At 38.9% G+C, this 14,833-nt stretch overlaps 1 protein-coding gene across 5 annotated transcripts in view; it reads right to left on the bottom strand.

Moving 5' to 3' along the window:
• Window positions 1–14,833, bottom strand: part of TENM3 (teneurin transmembrane protein 3) — a 1,574,093-nt gene that overhangs the window by 112,062 nt on the left and 1,447,198 nt on the right. For all 5 annotated transcript variants that reach the window (XM_057303360.1, XM_057303361.1, XM_057303359.1 and 2 more), the window contains one exon: window positions 3,657–3,871. In XM_057303360.1, coding sequence (XP_057159343.1) covers window positions 3,657–3,871 — 215 coding nt within the window. The remainder of the gene's footprint in view (window positions 1–3,656; window positions 3,872–14,833) is intronic.

Here is a 14,833-nt window from a genome sequence, read left to right as displayed (position 1 = left end):
AACATTTTTCTCCTCTGACATTAAGCTCAGTAACTGAAAGATTGAAAGGGAGGAAACTTTGAGTTTTAAGTGGTCTTTCAAGCTCATACTCATCGTCCCCACCTTCACTGCAGGAGTCCCCATTTGCATCACACCCTGAACAACCAAATGAGGCTGGAGTGCTGCGCCTGGTGGGGAGGGGAGGCCACAGTTGTTGAGAATCTGCCTAGGCTGTTCCGTAGGGCCAGTGCACCCAGGCCTTCCAGAGGGTTATTCGAATACCTAAACGCAAAGTCCTCTACTTCACACTAAGCCTGTGTCTACAAAAAGTAAACAGATTATACAGAACAAAAATATTTAATAACCTCTGTTCTCAGAGTGTAAAGTATAAAGCAATCACTTATGCACAAAGTTGGGCTACTGACTTTACTCTGTAATACCTATTCCTAAGATGGAGACGTGGAATTTTTTTGTGGGGGCAAGTCTTGGGATCTCATGCTATTTCTTGGATAACATTCAGTCTCACCACTTCGGGGAAGTGGTCATGAAACAAAGGTTAGACTAATAAAGCTATCTTACTGCTTTATTTCTGAGCAGTTAGACTATCTATATGCTTCACTCAATTCAGTTATTAAAAGGATGAGCATTAGGGCACCTGGGTGGCTCAGATCATGATCTCAGGGTCCTGAGATCAGGCCCTGCGTTGGGCTCCTTGCTCAGTGGGGATCCTGCTTCTCCCTCTCCCTCTGTTTCCCCACTCATGCTTGCTCTCTCTCTCTCAAATAAACAAATAAAATCTTAAAAAAAAAAGGATGAGAACTCAGAATCTATGAATATTTAACTGTATTTCCTTTTTAAGATTTTATTTATTTATTTGAGAGAGAGAGAGTATGAGCAGGGGGAGGGGCAGAGGGACAAGCAGACTCTCCACTGAGCAGGGAGCCCGACGCAGGACTTGATCCCAGCACCCTAAGATCATGACTTGAGCCAAAGGAGATGCTTAACTGACTGAGCCACCCAGGCATCCCATTAACTGTATTTTTAAATCAACTTGTTGGTGGTGGCATGGTCTTGCTGTAAATTACTGGCATACAGAGGAGGAAGTGATTTTAGACATCATCTGATCCAACGGTTTCATTTTCTGGACAGACACAGGCCTAGAGAGGTGAAATGATTTGTTCAAGGTCACAAGGTCAAAGAGTGGTAGGGGTGTATGCTTCCAGAACTCAGGTCTCCAGCTACCATTCTGAAACAGCCTTCATGCAAACGTACTTACGTGCTTCAGTCAGTACACTGTTAACTGTAAAGCGTTAAATTGCCTCCTTAGGCTTCTAACTGTCCAGGAGAATGAAGTGGGCATCAGGGAGAAGAAAGTCAATTGATTCCTTGGCAACAATCAAACGGACAGTTTTATAAAGGGTCACAAAGACTTTCAAAACTCAAGTGACTCTTCTGAATGGCTGGCCAATTTTAATTATTTCAGGTTGATTTATTTAACGTTCCCCAGAAACAGAGAAATGTTCAATTTGGGCTGCTTTATAGCATATTTCATGTTTAAACACTGAACTCAGAAACAGTTGTTTGCTCTGCTGATCTTGAATAAACCAGAAGAAGGAACTCTAATAACGGTGGAGCTTTGGAAAAATGCGTAATCTAGTTAAACACATATATTGTGGTAAAAAGGAAAAGTGGATATCATGTATATTGTATTTAAATACCAGAGGAATTATGGGAAAACCTGAAACTGCACTTTTTATTTCCCTAATCTCATATGGTATATATAACTTGGAAAGAGTCAAACCGAAATCTTTAAATAAATCTTTAAAGTACACAACAATTTTCTTTTGTAATTATTTTCTGGAATTTATAGGTTCTATGCTCACTGTCGTGCTTAGCTTTGGAAGTATATTTCTTCAATTACAAAAAAAGTGATTTAAACACATATATGGTTCCGATGAAAAAATATATATTTTTTCTATTTCACTAGACTATTGATAGAAATGCAATGTCTCTGCTTTAAGTGAAGTCAGAGAGACCCACTTCCATTTCAGACAATCTGGTTATTACATTGTACTCTGTGTCACCTCCAGCATAAAGTGGAGTCGAGTATAACTGTAATCAAAAATTTAAACTGGACACTAGTACACAATGGGGACAGTATTTAATGTGCAAGGATCAAAGGCATTTACTTTAATAATGTAGCTATGGACAATATTATCAGAAAAATGAACACACCAAAGCACGATATTAAAAAAATTTCATCGCTGTATAATTTATATATATGAGAAACTTTCTGTGATCTACAGTGACATAAGAGAAAGCATGCTCAAAGTTTCTTACTCCTCTTTCTTTAAAGATAATGATTTTTTATTGGTATATGATCCATTTTTCTTTATAACTTATATTCCTAGGATACAGAAACTGCATTTCTCCACCAAATTACATACTCTAAAGCATACGTGGAAATCCTCTAGTCCTCATCTCATAAATATAATTAAAATCTGCATGAAATTCTATGGGTAAATAAAGTGGTTATCAAGTATATATCTTAGGCTCATCCAATTGTCAATGTTAATTAACTATCTATTACATTTTTGGAATTCCTGTGTTGACTAACATAATAGTTGACCCTAGGAAAAGTCTGAGCTCCAAATTTATAGTAGGTAATTCAAATAATTTCTCTTAGACATAACGGGACCTCTTATTTTTTTAATTTATTTTTATTTTTTAATTTTTAAGATTTTATTTATTTATTTGAGAGAGAGAGCAGAAGCGGGGGGAATGAGAGGCAGAGGGAGAGTGAGAAGCAGACTCCCCACTGAGCAGGGAGCCCAATATGGGGCTTAATCCTAGGACCCAGAGATCATGACCCAAGAGGAAGGCAGATGCCCAACCAACTGAGCCACCCAGACGTCCCAACAATGGGACCTCTTTTAAAGCACAATTTTCAACTTACATACCCTGATCCAGTATTAGATAATGAAAAAGCCTACAGAATTACTGATAGCAGCTCTCTTTGACTGTTACTGTGACGTATTTTCATGCAAGCGGACTGACTTTAGAGTTCCTGGAATGCATGCCTGAAGGGTATTTGAATTGTCGGGAGTACCACACTTAGATGGTCACCCTTGGCATCCACGAAACTTCTCTTGCCTCTTTATCTGAGGAATCGTGGCTTGAGTTGATAAAAAGTTCATGTCATCCTATTTATGTTTATGTTCCCATAATTTCTTTACTAACCGTAAGTCTGGCATTAAGTAGAAAAAATACAATATATTTTCAACAGCGTGAATACAGTGTTTGAGATGAAAATACTATGCATCTATTACATGAAAGGAATAAGATCCTCTGAAATTCTCATAGAATCTTTGTAAAACACTTGGAAAATCCGTGCTGTTTTTCTACGTGCTCAGATGATGTTCGATATTCATTCAGTTACTCACAAATTTTAGTACATTTTAATCCGTCAATAACGACTAATGCCAGTCAGGAAGAAAATGCCGTTCTTCCTACTAATTCGAAAACCTCAAGTGTAACCTACATTCAAAATTCTTTTCACTGTAAAAGATCAATAGGAAAGTGGTCCAACAGTTAAACAGCTGAACTTAAGAAACAGAATAACTTTAAAAATGCAAAGTAGCAGTTTCCATTTTATTGACAACAAAGCCGACTTTTACCTGAGTATGGGAAGGTGGTAAGCCTTTTCGGCCATATACTCCAATCAATGCATCCTTCTGAAGAGAGATATTGAATTTAAGAAACTGTGGCTGATCGATAAACAGCTGTGATCTCCAGAAGATCCCGGGAGGAACCTCTTGAATTGCTCTTCGGCCAATATCAAGTTCTCCAGAATCTATGGTGTTATTTTCTTGTGTAAATCCACCTAATTTTCCTGAATGGAAGAGACCCATTGAAAAAACAATGAAAAATTAAAACAACAGTAACAACAAACACCCCCCCCCAAAAGCCTCAAACAACAAAACAGCTTTCCTTTCAAAAAGTTTTTTTTTCACTAAATGCTCAGGCATTCCATCTCTGATAAATGAAATGCTCTCATAGAATTTTCACTTTAAAAGCTTTTTTGTGAGCTACTGGTGTTCAATGAATTGTGATTTAGCACATTCTTTAAGATATTTAAGTAAAAATCCTTTGACTTCCCCCAAGGTATGCCTATTACTGAAAGTCTTTTCACACCTACAGTCTTTCTTGATCACTTGAACCGTAATTATCTTACAAATATATGTCTTGTTATTTCTTGGGAGAGATTAAGTCTGTTACTTATCAGCCTTTCTAAACGTACCATAGCACTGCAAAGTGTAAATTAAGGCAGAATGGATTATGGAGATTTACAAATCAATCTTCAAGCAAACAACAAAACCAATCGATGGCACGGATTCATGTAGTTCCCTCCGAACTCTACATTAGAATGAATAAAAACTCAGATGCTGGAAAGGAGGCCCGAGAAGGGGTAAGTGGGGACATTATGCAGGGGAGGGACGGAGGGGTAAGTTCAGATTCTCATAAAGATATTGAAGTAGGCTGTCATAACCTCTTTCTTTTGACCCTCACCTCTTGCACTGCTGGTGGGAGTGCAAACTGGTGCAGCCACTCTGGGAAATACTATGGAGATTCCTCAAGAAGTTAAAAATAAAACTATACTATGATCCAGTAATCACACTACTGGGTATTTACCCAAAGAATACAAAAACAGTTATTCAAAGGAATCCGTGCACCGCAACGTTCACTGCAGCATTATTTACAACAGCCAAGATATGGAAGCAGTCCAAGTGTCCAACGACTGATGAATGGATAAAGAAGATGTGGTGTACACAATGGAATTATTATTCAGCCAGGAAAGAATGAAATCTTGCCATTTGCAATGATGTGGATGGAGCTAGAGGGTACAATGCTAAGTGAAATAAGTCAGTCAGAGAAAGACAAATACTGTATGATTTCACTTATATGTGGAATTTAAGAAACAAAACAAATGAGTAAAGGGGAAAAAGAAAGAGAGAGAGGGAGACACACCAAGGAACAGACTCTTAACTACAGAGAACAAACTAATGGTTACCCGAGGGGAGGTGGGTAGGGGATGGGTGAGATGGGTGATGGGGATTAAGGGGGCCACTTGTGATGAGCCCAGGGCAATGTATGGAAATGATGAGTCACTACATTGTACTCCTAAAACTAATGTTGCAGGGTATGTTAACTAACCATGGCAGTTGTTAATGGTCAGCTACTGGGTCTGTTTTTCTTTAACTAACAATTTAGTAATCTAATATGCTCCAGGGAATAAAAATTAAAAATTGGCTTATAGTAACCCTTATAATTTGTTATGTATCAGCTCATAGATTAAAAATGACATCATTCATTGAAATATCCAATATTTATTTTACGACAGTAATAGATACTCATTTTAGCTAAATTAGAACACAGAGCTAAATACAAAGATAAAAAATATAATCTGACCACCCAGAGATTATGTTTGTTTCCTCTAATCAGACATCTTTCTTTATTCATAGAGAATTTTAAATACCTGAGAGCAAATTTTACTTTACGTTTTGGATGTTTCTCTGCACTTAGCACCTATATATGTCATAAATTAGCTTTTTTTTTTTTTTTTTTTTTTTTGAGAGGGAAAGAGAGAACCTTAAGCAGGCTCCACATTCAGTACAGAAGATGCGGGACTTGATCTCACAACCCTGAGATCATGACCTGAGCTGAAATCAAGAGTCAGCTGCTCAACCGACTGAGCCACCCAGGTGCCCCCATAAATTAGTTTTTAATGAAAAGATTAAAGAGGGCAGAAAGAGAAATGGAACTAACTTTACTGAAAGCCTATGATATGTCAGGTAGTTTCACCTATTTTATCTGTTTTGAATTTCAAAAACTTCCATGAGGTTGATATTATTTCGAGATGAAGAGACTAAGGCTCAGAGAAGTAAATTACTTGCCCAAAGTGAGTGGTAGAGTCAAGAGTCAAAGTGAGGTGAGGTCTGCAGAACTCCAAAACTATGTGTCTTATATAATCATCAGTAAAATCTTTGCTTTTAATTTTAAAAAATATTATTTTAAATTACTAAGTTATAAATTTGTCTAATTCATATAAAATCAGATGTGGTAAAACCCATTGAACCACACTAGAGAATCTGCTTGACTTTCAATTTTAGGATATAAGGTTATAGGTTTTTCTATACTTTTTAAAAAAAGATTTTATTTATTTGAGAGAGAGAGAGAGCATGCACATGCATGAGCGGGGAGGGGTAAGGGGCAGAGGGAGAGGGAGAAGCGGACTCCCCACTGAGCAGGGAGCCTGACACGGGATTTGATCCCAGGACCCTGAGGACACCACTCGAGCCGAAGGCAGAAGATTAACCAACTGTGCTACCCAGGTGCCCCATACTTATTTTTATTAGGAAGAAATGACCAGTTTTTATGAACTAAAAACTGCCATGTATACTATAATGTGATATTCCTTGAGTAATAATTTATACTAAATTCCTAACAGGTTTTTGTCTTTTGGTTGAGTTCCACATGAAACTATTTTTAAAATACTAAATAAAATAGTAGTCCTTTTTCACACGAAGATTGGTTCGTACACATGTCATATTTAAGTATGGAAATGGTTCATATTTGGACCCACTCATCAGGTTTGTACATCACTAAGGCTATCATTATACTTTGTTGTTATTAACAAGTTCTCGTGTTATTTTCTGAAGCTTATGGGATTTGATCTACTCCACGGCGTTGATCCTATGCAGTGCTGCTATAAATGGTTTTTTAGCAACTTTACAGCGTACCTGTGCTTTGAGTGCTGGGAAGCCTAAAATGGTGCTCATCAAAGACATTTTTTCCCCAACCATCATCTTGGCCTAAGTATTAGCGTTGGAAATAGTGATCCAATTGTGACTCGTGGGGTTTCAGGTTTTGCTTTGTTGCTTTCTCCATAGACTGATTTCAAGGGTTAAGATTTTTCTCACAGAAATGATAAGTGTGCGTAGGGTTGTGTCAATATGTGTATGTACTCATCCAGTTAGTCCCATAGCAATTAAACAGATGCCTCTTTCTCACAAGGAAGGCTCTTTTCTTTGTAAAACAAAAGAACCAAGGTTGATTGGATGTGCTTGAATGGGAGCAGTAGTAGTTGGGATAATTGTTCTCTTGTCCCCCTGTAGTGAAGAAGACTGACTAATCATAACATCATAGCATCTAAGGTTTCAAGTGTCCATGGAGGTCATTTAGTCCACGAGTCTTCAAATACAGGAGTCAGACCCCTAGGTGTGAAGACTACGTGAAGACTCCTTCTTTTCCTTCCTTCCCTCCCTCCCTCCCTCCCTCCCTCCCTCCCTTCCTTCCTCCCTCCCTCCCTCCCTCCCTCCCTTCCTTCCTCCCTCCCTTCCTTCCTTTTTTCCTTTTCTCATGAAGCTTTTCAATGAGGAAAGGAGCAGTCTGTTTTAAGGGAATTAATTTTTAGAACCTCAACAATTTCCATATGTAGACTCCCTTTACAACAGAAGGGCATACCTCTCACATATTCAGAATCTTACTATGACACACTGTCTTTTTTTTATTTTTTTAAGATTTTATTTCTTTATTTGAGAGAGAGACAGTGAGAGAGGGAACACAAGCAGGGGGAGTGGGAGAGGGAGAAGTAGGCTTCCCTTTGAGCAGGGAGCTCAATATGGGACTCGATCCCAGGACCCCGGGATCATGACCGGAGACGAAGGCAGACGCTTCACGACTGAGCCACCCAGGCGCCCCGCTATGACACACCGTCTTGAGCATAAAGTTTCCAATGGGCCAAACAAAGGCAAAATTGAAAGTATTTTTGTTGATGAAGCCTCCTTTATTTGAGACACCGTAAATGCAAGGTAGGGCATAGTGTCTTTCCCTGTCTAGTATGTAGTTCTATCAAGGACAAAGTGTGGCATTAAGAATTGGAATATTTAAGACTGTTGGTAGGTTTTGAAGTCTGATACATCAAGAGGGAGAGAGAACATGTTTGCTTCGTGACCTCAGCACCCATCCCAACCACCCGCAGAGAATGCTTCTCACTGGCAGAAAAGTTTCATGACTATGAAGACAACATCCATAAGGTAAGAAATATTAAAGGCTCTGATGCCTTTTTCGATCCAATTGCCAAACTCATGGCAAGGACTTATGCTCTCCCTGCCTCTCTACTATCAGCTTAGAGTAGGAGTTCAGAACTGTGATGACTGTGACAAAATGTATTATTACTTTATTTGAATTGAAGAAGTCAGACTTTTTCTGACAGAAAGTTTCATTTTCATGAGTCCTAGCTCTGCCAGTAAATTATATAGTATTACCCATCAATTAAATGAGACAGTTAGAGGTATTTAAAGCATATGATACAACAAAAGCATTCAAAAGCTATTATAATAACAAAGGTGAATGAAAATGAACAGAAGGTCGATTTTCCACACCACTCTGTGTATAACAGATTAAACAGAGCCACTAAGTAAAAGAGTAACAGGTCAATTAGTAGTGTTTTGCTCAGCCTTGGGAATGCTTTTTATGGGTATACTTCACAGAAGCTGAGAAATGGGTGGATGTGGAAGACTTCGTGACAAATATTTTTGAAAGCAGATAGTTGTCAGTTCTGTGCTTTCAATAAGACTGACAAAGAAATGCGATGGAGTTGACAGCTTGTAGACCGCTAAACACACCTTTTAGAAATAGATCACAACGTGATTCTTGACATATGACTAATAAGGATTTCAAATAGTCGAACGGCATCACTCTAAAAAAATCATTTCCTTCCCATCTGCTTATTTTGTAGCAAGATTTCTTATATTTATATTTATAAAAAAAGAAACAGGAATAAAATTGATACTGAATCATCTTCCTTTGCTTTTGTAATAATTAATACCCATCCATGACTACATGAACTATTCGGAAAAGTCCCCATTCATCTCATTTGGAGAGGTATTTTCAATACATTTTCCCTTTTTATATTTAATAGTTATAAATATGGTTCATATATTTATATAATAATTAGGTTGATTTTAGTCAAATGTGTACAACTAATAATTATAAGCACAATTCCATATAAAAGAAAACGGGTTTTTAAAACATTTACAAGTCTTATGGTTGCAGGAAATACAATTTAATTTAAATTTGTATTCCTATTTTGTCTTAAGGCACAAGAAAAAGCATTTTGAAAATCATGCATTTAGTCTAGCTTTTCCTCTGAAATGGGACTCTCCCTTTCAAGTGCCCATCCACTTCTATTTGCTTCCAATTGTTACACCATTTAGAATGAATTTATTTTGGGGCGCCTGGGTGGCTCAGTTGTCTTCAGCTCCGGTCACGATCCCAGGGTCCTGGGATGGAGCCCCAGCTCAGGCTCCCTGCTCAGCTGGGGGTCTGCTCCTCCTTTTCCCTCTGCCCCTCCCCCCCTGCTCATGTGCTCTCTCTCTCTCAAATAAATAAAATCTTAAAAAAAAAAGAATGAATTTATTTTGAATTAAAGTCTTACAATGTGTCTTTTCTAAAAGGTAGACGCAGACCTGACCTCTCCTTATAATCAGTGATGTAGCGGGACATGGCTGACTTTCCTTTACTTAAATCCACTGACCCCGCAGCTTAGATTAGTGCAACATTCCCACTAAAGCCTCCAGGGTGAATGTCAGGGGACCGTAGTTGTGTGAAGGGGCTTTGTCTTTCTAAATTCTGCACTATTGCTTTTCAAGTCCTGGCTCTGCTCTCATTTGGCCAAGTCAAGTGTGGTCATTCCTGTTAGCGTTTTCAAATGCTCTTTATTGATTGGAACCACACCTGGAAGTCAGCGAGCCATTGACACAGTTTGATAAACTTGTAAATACTCCAGCAACCTTTTCCTCTGAAGCTCATCAGTCCTCCCAGATAAAAGGCTGGACACAGATGTCTTTCATCATGTCCTGAATTCCAGAACACTCTGGCTTCAGAGCAAAGCAAAGGAGGGCCAGTTCTGGTGCTCTCTATCCTCCCTTACTGAGATCACTCCATCTTTAAGCCCCCGGAGCCTGAACCTGGGAATGATCATAGGACGCGGGAAGGCTGTTTGTAGGTTTTACCAAGAGAAAAAGGAGGAAAAATGGAGGAAAAAATAGGGCAATAGAGTGCCCTGTAGTTATTCTACACTCAAAGCGTGTAGGTTAGGAATCAAACCAATTAAAGCCTTCACAGTACGAGTGAGGTGTTCCATGTCTTCAAACACAATAGGGTATCATCTTGAAGATTTTTTTCCAACGTGTCCTGTTGCGTCTGAATGTGGGAGCCGGTAGCAGTCTTTTTACCTCCTAACTGTGAATTTCCCTTTCATCAGTAAGTATGTGTCACAACAGTCTCAACGTCTTAAAATACGATTGTCAGAGTGTGAACACATAAAGAGGCCACATCCCCAAAGCTATTGTTATCCTCCCCCTCTTAGGTGATCCCTCGTTTATAGGCAAATGCATTAGGAAAATTTTTTCAGTAAAATCGGCATTTTTCAGATACTACATTAACCATGCCTTGAACTCTGAGATATTGTACGAATAATAATTTACCAACCCTAGATGCTACAAGGACCAAATGGAATATTTAAATCATACCGGTAATTAGGAGGTTTGGTATCTGTCTGAAAATTATTTTGTGATATCAGAAAAAACAGAGATGCAAAAAACGATTTTGCCATTCCCTACATGACTCTGCTGCCTGCGTATGATGTGAGCAAACAAGCCCGTAATTATTAAAACAGAAGGCAGAACAGAAATCCACCTGTCAAAGTCTAACTCAATTGTTGAGGAGGGTGAATGATACTATCATCTGAAGTCCCACAGACGCACCAATAATTAAGATGTCAGGAAGCAAGGTTAGGCATTTACAGACAATCAATAGCCCACCCTCTAATTCTAAGACTTAACCCTGGATTCCTACCCTGACTTTGAGATCTCTGAGAGAACATAGCATTTTATAAACAACCACGTGACATAACTTAACATTGTGGATACAGAGTGTAGCATCACAAGCCAAGTGAATGAAAACATGAGTACCTTAATGAACAAAATCAATACGGCACCTAATTAAGGAATTACTGCACACTGCAACACAAACTGTCAACGATACTGAATAAAACGCAAGGCACCTGCCCTGTCAGCCCATTTCTTCAAATCATAGGCAATCTTTAACTTGCTATAGAATTTACTTCTTTGAAATCGTCCAGTATTTGAGAAAATTCATACACGATGAACAATGATGTAAAGTTTAAAGGCATTTGAATTATTTTGTTTAAACAGGATGAATCATATATATATGTATATATATATACACACATATATAGGTAGTTTTTAAATTCGTACTCAAACAAAAGGAGTTGAAAAATGTTTTGTTCATACATAATTGACAGAAAGCATCGTATCAGTTTCAGAAGTACAATACAATGACCTGACATTTGTATACAATGCGAAGTAATCACCACAATGAATCTTGTTAACAGCCATCACCGCACATAATTACAACTTTTTTTCTTGAGATGAGAAAGGTTGCGTGTAAGTGATGAATCACTGAACTGTACTCCAGAAACCAGGGTTGCACTGCATGTTAACTAAAATTAAAAAAAAATCTCTCATAGCAACTTCCAAATATCCAATACACTATTATTAGCTACGACCACCGTGCTATGCATTATACCCATAACTTATTTATTTTATAACTGGAAGTTGTACAAAAGGAGTGGATTTTGTTTTGTTTTTTGATTGGAGAAGTAATGTGCCAGAGTTGTACTACCCAAAATTTATCGCCTTTATTTGTCTCATATTATCCCAAACTACTCTATGCTAAATTTTGGCATTTGTCTAATTGTTGCTTCCACATAAAGGTAGCGCTGAAATACCCTGCCATGGTACCCTCTATGTGCCCTACTATGTATGCATTTGCTAACTCACTGCAATTGCCTGCTTGATTTCTGTTTTGCCTAGCGATTCACATGCTCTGAGAACAACTGTGATTATCTTTTTTTTTTCACTGCTATAGTCTCAGAGCCTTGCTCCGTGCATGGCACAGAATATACGCTCTATAAATAAGCGTATAATATTATGCAGTCAAAGGAATATTAAGGATAAGATTCCTTTCATAAAATCCAAATAACTAACAATAAGAATTTCTATTATTGCTGCAGAGAATATTCTTGATGACGATTTAAAGATGTAGCAGTATTATATGACTGGCTCCTGGCGGGGCCCCGATGGCTATGCAGCTGTAATCTGTGGCCACGGCTTCCGCCACGCTGGATAGGCCACCGCATTCTTGGGTTTTGCCTGGATGCATGGATACATTATTAAAACCATTACTAACCCTCCAAATTTAAAGCCATAGTGGACATGTTCTGTGTCTCATTGGTGACCACCTAGCATCTACCTTTGTTACCTCTGTGAGACTGGAGAATATTGTTTGGCACGTGGAAACTCTTAAGTACATGGTCAAAGCCCTAAATGACACTCAAAGTAGCGTTTCTCTATTAAATGCTAGGGTAATACGAATATGTAAAACAGCTTTAAGAAACAGAATGCTATTAGATGTTTTTAACTGCTACATAAGGTGAAACTGGTGCTAGCATAAAAACAGAATGCTGTGTATACAGTCCAGATTACCACAAAACATATCTGGGTTTCTACCTGACATGAGTACTCAAATTGGTGCTTTAAATAATCTCTTTCCTTTAGTGATTGTTTTAAACTCCCGGACTGAAGGAAAATGATCAGAGGTAACTATCAAAGATCTTTTATTCAGATCTCTCTTTGTCGTTCAATGTTAACCTTATTTTGTCATTTCTGGTGTCTCCCTTCGTAGTGCCAAGACTCCTTCACTGCCATAACTTCCAGCTAACAGACAATCCCTTCTACTCAAGGAGACATGGTCCATGTTGGATTCAGCTGCCTCCCCTTTTGTAACTCTCCTATACATTCCCCAACTGACCAATACTGACCCATAGGTAGGGACACCTCTACGCCCCTATCCAGCAGGACGACATTACAGAAGATGAGACCTTCCACCTTCAACAACCTTAAAGATTTAAGGGTCAAAATTGTTCAGGGGGGAAATGATGAGGGAACATAAGGCAAGCTGAGGACAAAGCAGAAACTGACACCCCGCAACCCCCGCCCAACCATGGGATTTACCTGACATTCCTCAGGCAAGCCTGGCTGCCCTAAAGGACAAAGAAATAGTTACCCATAGATACCACAATCCTGCAAGACTTAAGTCTCCCTCAGTTTACAAATGTCTTTAGCAGTTTACAAGAACGAAGCATTTCTACCAATAACCTAACTTCCGGAAGGGAATGTAGATACAATTAAATGTCCTTATAATCTGCAGCCTCCAGGAAGTTCCCAACCATCTTAATGTTAATGCCTTGCTTGAGGGAACAACAACCTTAACTTGACAATGGCAAGGCCTCTGGTATTTTGTGAGCCTTCTTTAACATATGAAAGTATTTCCTCAACCTCCCTTTTTCCTTACCTTCCCCCAACCCCATAGTGTATAGCCACCGCTCACAATCCCCATGCAGCAACTCTTTCTGCCCACGGGTCCTGTCCCCGTGCTTTAATAAACCACCAATTTTGCACCAAAAAAAAAAAAATGTATCTTCTTAAAAATTCAGCTGCAAATTACAAGTGCATGATCTAGAATTGTGTTAAAAAGAGTGAACTCATAATTATTGACATGTATCAAACCCCCGTCACTGCCTGGCTGCCCACATGCATCATTTGATTTCAACCTCAGTACTACCACATGGAGAAACAGGCGCTTAGGGAAGGTCCTTTATGTAAAGTCACCCGGTAAGTGACAGAGCTTCAATTCTTAACCACTAGGCTCTACCAAGATTTGCTCTGTGTATGCTTTGCAAGGCACTGTGTTGGGCCCTTTATATATTTTATAGCATTTAGTCATACTACTTTCATCTATTCATGTAATAGATACTAATTGAGCACCTTTTCATGTCTGTAACTGTGCTGAGAGCTTGGGACAGAGCAGTGGAAAACAGATATAATCTGTGCCTCAGACTCTGGCAGAGAAGACATACATTAAGTGGTAACAGTGATAGCCAGTAACATTTTTCAAGTATTTATTATGTACTACATACTGTTTTAAGTATTTCCATTGAATCCTTAAGACTGTTCTAATGACGAGAAAACTCAAGGCCAAAGAAGCTATATGCACCTTGTCCCAAGTAACAAAGCCATTAATGATCAGAACTAGGATAGGAACCAGGAGGTTGGCTTCAAAGCCTATACTTTCTCTCCCCCATACTGTTTCTGTATTGGAGTACGGCACGGTGATCAGCCAGAGAGTGGAGAGCCTTGTAAGTCATTTAAAGGCAACTGACGAGAGTCTAGGTCAATGGAGGGGGTCAAGCAGGGTATGGATATCTCACATTTGTATCTGAAGACTCTGTGAACAAGACTAGAGACATAATGGCCCAGACAGAAGGTGGCTTCCATAATCCAGGTGAGAGATGATGGATCCAAGAGATATTGTGGAGTTAGAACTGACAGGACTAGGTGATTCATTGAACCTGGAACTAAGAGGGTAGGAGTAGCCTAGGCATGACCCCTGACCTTCTGGCCCAGGGAACTGGGTGAATGATGATGCCATTTTCTGACCCAAAAAGCCCTGAAGGAGAGACAAATTTGGAAAGAGAGATGATACGGCAACTGTGTTTTCCAAAAGATGGCCACCACAATATCTTCCATCGCACATGCTCTCGTGAAATGAATCCCTGCCATTTACCCACACAAGACGGACAGTTTAATTCTCCTTCCAATGAATATGGGCTGATCTTACTGACTTTTTTGACCAACAGGATGTAAGG

Source organism: Ursus arctos, unplaced genomic scaffold, assembly GCF_023065955.2.
Source record: "Ursus arctos isolate Adak ecotype North America unplaced genomic scaffold, UrsArc2.0 scaffold_27, whole genome shotgun sequence".
Classification (NCBI taxonomy): domain Eukaryota; kingdom Metazoa; phylum Chordata; class Mammalia; order Carnivora; family Ursidae; genus Ursus; species Ursus arctos.
The sequence above is the reverse complement of the archived record's forward strand: the minus strand, read 5'-3'. Positions and strand labels throughout refer to the sequence as shown.